A 7,514-nucleotide genomic window follows, 5' to 3' on the forward strand; every position below is an offset into this window, starting at 1 on the left:
CCGCCTCTGTCCTCGGTTAAATTGACTCATGTTGATCGATGCTGCCATCTAGCGGTAGTGGTATGAAAAAACACTTAAATTCAAATCAGAGCAGATAGTTTGTCTAATATTCAGTAAAACTTTATTTCTCAGTTATGTACAGCAACGAACTCTGAGTTGTCTTTTAATATGACACTTTCATTTGGCTATAAAAGGATTTATGGGTTTGTGTTCAGATGTTTGAAAATATGTTCTTAAAAACATTTTTTTAAATAAGATACACTGATTTTATGTTGTCTCTGTGTAATTTTCATTGTTGGTCATTTCAACCTCACTGTCAAAAACAAACTTCTACATGTGAATACTGCTAATGGCATGAAAAGAGGCTGAAGACAACTGGCCTGAGTTCTTTTGAGTTTGGCCATTGTACTTTACTTGCTTTTTATTCATCTGTTTTTGAACATGTTTTTTATCAAATTTTTGTATTCTGTGCATACAAAAACTTGTATGCACAGAATACAAATTGAACATGACCAATTTGTTTGAAGATAAACACTTCAAACACGTCAAAATGTTTGAAATGTATGCGTGAACATTACATGGATTTGACTGAGCAAAGGTGGACTGGAATGTTCATAATTCCTGATATCTTTACAGTTGAAGTGATAGAAAACTTTCAGGCTTTTAACTTTCAGACTTTTACGGCTTTTAAAGGTGCAGTGTTATAAATAAAGGAATAAATTATAGGAGTTATCAAGCCTCTATTATTAATTGTTTAGTTCATTCTTTTCGAACTTCAATATTTATTTACATTGTGGTCAAATGTCTGAACAGCCTTTATAGGTGGTGGTTGGTATTCACCTGGAATAGTGGCTATACACAAAAAGTCCAGATTTGAGGTTTAAGCCCAGTCCGCCTCTGCCCTCGGTTAAATTGACTCATGTTGATCGATGCTGACATCTAGCAGAAGACCCAAGTGGTCAGGGAGGTTGATGCAACAACATTAGGTTCTTAATGTAGGCCATTCAGTGACTTATAAACTAAGAAATCTATTTTAAAGCCTATTCTCTGACTTACAGTGTAAAGACAATTTGACGCAATCACGCACGAGTATTTGATCAAATCAAATATGACTGATCAAATATTTTTTCACTGAGCTGTAAATATGAAAATATGGGCATGATAGCTGATTGTTATATTATTTGACACAATGTCAGCAGGGAATCTGTTGAGGTTCAGCTGCAAGATGAGTCAGATGCACAAAGCAAGCTGAAACATTTATCAAAATCACACACACGCACACACACTTCCAGCCCCATGTGCAAAAAAAAAAAGTCCTAATATCATCATATCACATCATCCTGACTGAAAGCACAGCCAACTTACAGTCTGTCCGCATGGTGGCGCTCGGGCTGTTTTCTCCAACCCAAGTAGCAGCAGTCTGGCTATTTAACCGCGGGGTGTGTGGATTCATTCCGCTTTGAATCTGGCAACGCAACGCAGCGCACCGGATCTCCAGTAATGCGATTCCAAAGCAGGTTTCTAAACTCCAGAAGAGCGCTGCTTGATCCGGAGGAACTTCTCCAACTTCGCTCCTCATCCTCACTCCTCACTTGGTGACAATTGCTGCTGGATATCATCTCTCCCCTGTTTGACTTTTGTCTTTATTTTTTGGAAAGTTTTATTTATTTATTTATTTATTTTATGCCAAAGTAGAGATGAATAACACCGGATTCAACCAGACTGAGGGCGGGCTGTTCAACAAGACAGATGAGTTTTTCTGCTGCAACTTCTCCTCCGTGGTGACTGACAACGGCTTTGTGGCCGCGGCTCCGGACGAGAGGAGCCTCTTCATCATGAGGGTGGTCCAGATAGCCGTCATGTGCGTCCTCTCCCTCACCGTGGTGTTTGGCATATTCTTCCTGGGCTGCAACCTCCTCATAAAGTCCGAGGGGATGATAAACTTTCTGGTGACGGACAGAAGACCCTCCAAAGAAGCGGAGGCGGTGATTGTTGGAGCCTACTGATGGAAGGGGACGTTGACAAGTCTTGGTGCTGGATTCAGATGGAGAGGGTGCGACGATCAACAGCCCCGAAAACAAGGCCCTGTTTTTATGTTTTGTACAGTTTATAAAAACCTGAAAAGGAGTGCTCTCTGTAAGGGCACACTGATGGGGACTGAAGCGCACAGCTGCTCACCTTTATTCATGTGGCCTTTTTAATGCCAACAGTCTCAGAGAGGTAAAGTGCGCTGAGATCCTCTTTAGTTAAGCGTCCAATCACGCACTGATCTCGTTTAATAAGTTGTAAAACATTAGTCTGACGCGAAGGTTTTGCATTTGCTGCTTTACAAACGCAATGGGGAATTAAATGTTGAACGTTTTTGCTCTATTTGGCATACAATGGGCAAGACTGGACAAAAATAAATGTGTACCAATTCGCAGAAATGATGAAAGGCTGAATAAATTCCTTCTGTAATTAAAACTCTTTTCCTCTTAATTGATATTCTTTCACACATCTTGCTTTGAGAGTTACAGTTCAGTTTCTGTTCAATTATCTTAATATATCAGTTTTAATGAACTCCTCACTTCTTTAGAGAAAAAGAAGTGAGGAGCCCCATCCCCCAAGAAACATTTTGTTTAAAAAAAAAAACTACGTGTGGGAATGTGGTTGACAACCGAAAGGGAAAAGACTTCCATATTAACACCTCTACTGATTTCTAAATGTCATTAAAAAGTTATTAGAATCAAATTTCATGCTTGACTTTCAGCATTTTTGTGTGGGCTCCCTTTGGACAGAATCTACCCTATAAAAATGAGTAACAATGAGTAATATAGGAGGGCAATAAATATTACATGTTACAATAATTTTTAATTGGATCAATCTTGTTAGTTTGTAAGCTTACATTTTTAGCATCATTAAATTTTTTGATAACTTATCTAAACAATTTAAATGGAATTAAATTAAATAGTTCCATTACTTTCATTCATCGTGTGTCTCATAAACCTACAACAACCTGAAAATGTATTCCTCCTTTTACAGAGTTCTTCTGTTTTTGCATTTTTGGTAACACTTAAATGTTTCAAATCATCCAGAGTAATAATAATAATAATACATAAAATAACCAGAATAAATATAGAAAATGAGTTTACAAATCCTAATTTATTTTAATAGGGAAAAAAGCTATCCAAAGCAGCCTGGCCCTTCTAGTTGTTTCAACTGAATAACTGGTTAACAACTTCAAGCATTTGTGATAACGCGTGTTTAATATCACAGTAGAGCCTTCTTCTTTGCAGAAGAATCATTTTAATTTAGTTATTGAAACGTTTTATGTCACAACATCTAAATCCAATACATGGCCAGACTTTGGACTTTGCTTTGGCTCAATGCCCTGATGCATAACTCGACAACCTCAGCAAGTCATCCAGGTTCTGAAGAATCAAAGTGGCCCCAAATTATAACACTTCCACTACTGTGTTTGACTGTTAGTGAGGTTTTCTTTCTCTAAAATCCATTGTTTGTTTTAGACTGGAATGCACACCTCCCTAAAAAGCAAGTTTTGTCTTGAGAAAACATTTTTACAAAAACTTTAGAACTCTCTCATGATGCAAATTTTGGCTAGTCTCTTGTTGTTGACTCATGACTAACCATTTCCAGATTGACAACTTGTTTTTCTTCTGTTCTTAAATTTCTTTAGATTGTGGAAGGATGTGTTGCTTTTGAGATATTATTGCCTACTTCATCTTGTCAGACAGAGTCTATTAGGTGACTTACATTTTCCCAGACAAGAGACTAAATCAGGAGTTAAATGTTATTTGTCACATTTAAATTATGATTTAACAAAAGGAAGCAATTATCTTTTAATATAGTTCCAGACTGGTTCAGAAAATTTCGTTTTTGTCCTGCTTGAACGGGTTTAGCATTGATGCTAACATTCCAGCAACCTTGACAGCAGACTCAATTTCTTAACCCTGACACCTTTGTTGCCATTGGACGAGAAAAATGTCTCCATGCCACTTTATTCAATGTAAAATGTTTTATTCGAGTCTTTCACTGTGATCCGCTGACAAATGGGGACCCATCACAACTTGGGGCGAAGAAGGTATATTCAGAAAGATAATTCTAGATTGAGAAATCAGTACTGGTTTAAGTCTGTATACAAGGGACAATTAGAAAATATATATTTAAAAAACTGAATTGAAATCACTTAAAAAAATTATACAATGTTTAAGTTTAATTGTTTTGTTTGTACATTTTAAAAAGTGCTTGGAATTTAATTAATTTCATGTCTGTCTTTTAGCTGTTCAATTTAATTGGACAATTTCTTCTCAGAAATGTGAATTAAAAACAACTTAAATCAAATTTACACTTATTGTTGCATCAATTTTAACATTTACCAGCACATAAAAGTACAGTTCTCAGCATATTTTTTCTGAATCTAATTAAACATTGGCCAACCTGAAACAGGCTGAAAAAAACAATGAGAGAAGAAAAGTTCATGATTATGGAAGTGTTTGAAAATATGACGCTTTCATGACATTTTCTCCACATTTTTAATTATGTCTATATAGAAGCTGCAGATATAGGTTGGAAGCACTTATAAGAACCTTTTTATTCAAATGCTTCTTGGAGAAAAGGAACCTCATTATCTTAGAATTACTTTATTTCTTCTACCTGAGGATTCATGGAGCCTTTCACATCCTCACTCCTTCTGTCAAAACATCTGTCGTGCCCTGCCCCAGGGTTCACCTGGCTGCCAGCTCCCCAGGAGCGTCAGAAATTACTTGTCTTGTCAATGCGGTGACGAAGGAGCCACGGGCCAATATGCCACCATACTTCACTGCCCACCTATGCTTTAATACAAAGTTAAAGCGAATCAGCTTACATTCATTAAAATGCCCTTCATCTTGTCTCTCTTTTCTCCTGTTTCCTCCATCTTGACTGTTGTGTCATGTTTGACAAAGGTCCCCTTCTGTCTGACAGTTTTGAAAAATTAACTGTCATGGCCCTGGACGCCCTTGTATTGATGCTTAAGAAACGGATACAATCTAAAACAATGACTCTGCCGCTGCAAGTGAAACTGAGAATATAGCAAGAATGTGACTCACTCATCACTTCACAGACTTCCACACTTTTAATGTAGAAAATCAATTTTTGGCTTTGAGTAAATTCATCCAACAGCAGCATTTCTAAAAATATAGAGTAATGCATCTGAAAATGAAACTGAAAGATTGTCATATTTGATTTACAAAGGATGAAATAGAGATTCTTGCACTGGTCTTGATTTTTTATTTTTTGCAAGTTGTTCAACATTATTCATGCTGAAGGAATACATAAGTCAACTTGAACTGAAAATATTAAGAAAACATGCACTCGGAATATCACTGTTGAATACTGCAATGAGGAGATCAATTGAGGAGATTTCATCAGCATCTTAATAACAAAAATCTATATTCGATCCAATCCAGCTTTATTTATTAAATATCTTCCATTATCACAAGAAAAAAAGTACTGTACAGAATGCATAAAAAACAATAAAAATACAAGTGCCATCACATAGACTCAAAAACCTTGAATACTAAAATGCAAGATACATTAAAAGCATAGATAACAAGTTTACATAAGCTGTGGGCAACAATTCCATCTTATTGCCAAAACATATTGTAGACACTCAGAGAGTTTGAACATGTGATAAGTGAAATATAAAAAACAAATAAAACAATGATTCAGGAACTCCTTGGGGCACACAGTGATATTGTGATTTTATATATTAGGCTGCTCTAAATGTCAATAAACAAAATGCCACAAACATATCCTCAAATCCCAGCATGAGCCAGCATCAAAAACATCTCTGCCCATGAGTCTAAACATGGTGGTAGCATGATCATGCTGTGGGAATGATTTAGTTTTACAGGGACAGGGAAGCTGGTCACTGTTGGTAATAAGGTGGATGGAGTTAAATAAAACTGGGGATGAACTTCACTTTACTTCAGGACGATAACCCTAAACATGGATCAAAGTATTCATCAAGGAAATTAGGTAAAGTAGAGAACTATGAGTCTCTGGAAATACTTACTAATTTATGCCCACGGACGCTCTGTAAATGTATCTACGTTCAGTTTTGTTCTCCTCTAATTTAAAATAAATAAATAAATTAGAGAAGAATTAAACAACAAGTTATAACATAATGAAGGTTTATGTTCCATCTTCAGTTTATTTTAGAAAGTATTGGAAAATACTCACAAATTGGTATCTGACCTTTTAAATATCCAACCAGGAGCAACATTCTGTTTGAACCTGACTTAAAAGATGTATGAATAATAATAATAATAATAATAATAATAATAATAATAATAATAATAATAATAATAATAGAAACAGTGGTGACAACATTTATTTTTTTTATTACTAAAGCATATTTTCTCAATTTCACACATAGCTTGTGCTGCAGAAGGTTAGCTTAGTGTGATGCAGTCAGATCTGTCATCTTAAAGATTTCACACCCCAGTGCTCTGAAATTCAGGAGATACTAACAGCATCCATCTGTATCCTACTGTCAACAAGCTGATTGTGCCCAGCAAGGCCTATATGCTTCTCTTTCCAACATGCTCAGATATGTGCTTTGACTGCTACTCTGTGCAAATCAAAAACAACTAGTCAGGCTATTAAAAATTCATGTTTCGAAAGCCTGATGTAACCATGTGTTCTCACATTTCTTCCCAAAGGCATCGAGTGTTACAGGTCAGAGGGGCGTAGAAAAAAAAATCACTGTTCTACTTCAGCATGTACCAGCTGTCTAAGAAAAAAAAAACGTATGTGAGCAGTGTTGCGCAAAGCAATACAGCATCAGCTCACTTTATCCCATGCCGACTGTCCGTGGACTGTGCTCAACCATGACAGCATCTGTGGGGTGTTGATTGCAGGCTAAAACAGGCTTCAGGTCCCTGCTTGCTGTCTTATGATTGGCTGCTGAGCAGAAGCCCGGTCAATGAACTGGATAGTGACTAAAAGCCCCAAATAGCAGCAAGGCAGCCACACTCAGTCCCCACGTTTCTCTCCTGTTCTCCCACAACTGATCTCCTGGGCTGTGGTGCCACAGACACATCAGTCAATGTGGTGCGAGATCTATGTGGTTGCATCATATTTTTAGCTCCCTTGCTTGCCATCACAGTGAGTGAAGTTAGAATTGTCATTTCACACAAATGTATCTGCAATTATATTTTCAATAAAGTTGAAAAGAAAGTTGAGAAGAGCAGAAGAAATTAGTTTCCATTAGCTGTTGACGAAGGAGGAAATCTTAAAAGTTGAGCTTTGAAAAATCCCCACACTCCAGTTTTAATTTTTATTACCTTGTGCCGTCAGTTGTATTCAGAGGATGAGTCACGGCTGTGTTGTACTGCTGATTGTTTCACACAGAAACATCCCAGGGATTTAACATCTGAACCATGCTGCCTTTAATACTTTCCTGTAAGCCACAGTATGTGTGTGTGTTATTTTGTGGGTGTATCTGTGCCTTAAAGAAACAAAATCAATGC

The 7,514-nt window shown here is 36.8% G+C and overlaps 1 protein-coding gene across 1 annotated transcript; it reads left to right on the plus strand.

The window, feature by feature from the left end:
- The first annotated feature begins 1,446 nt into the window (after positions 1–1,446).
- On the plus strand, positions 1,447–2,466 carry rprm (reprimo, TP53 dependent G2 arrest mediator homolog). Its single transcript, XM_005805312.3, has one exon. It carries the CDS (start codon positions 1,698–1,700, stop codon positions 2,004–2,006), a length of 309 nt encoding a protein of 102 aa, XP_005805369.1. The 5' UTR covers positions 1,447–1,697; the 3' UTR covers positions 2,007–2,466.
- The last annotated feature ends 5,048 nt before the right edge of the window (positions 2,467–7,514 follow it).

The sequence above is a fragment of the Xiphophorus maculatus genome, chromosome 7 (assembly GCF_002775205.1).
Source record: "Xiphophorus maculatus strain JP 163 A chromosome 7, X_maculatus-5.0-male, whole genome shotgun sequence".
Taxonomy (NCBI): domain Eukaryota; kingdom Metazoa; phylum Chordata; class Actinopteri; order Cyprinodontiformes; family Poeciliidae; genus Xiphophorus; species Xiphophorus maculatus.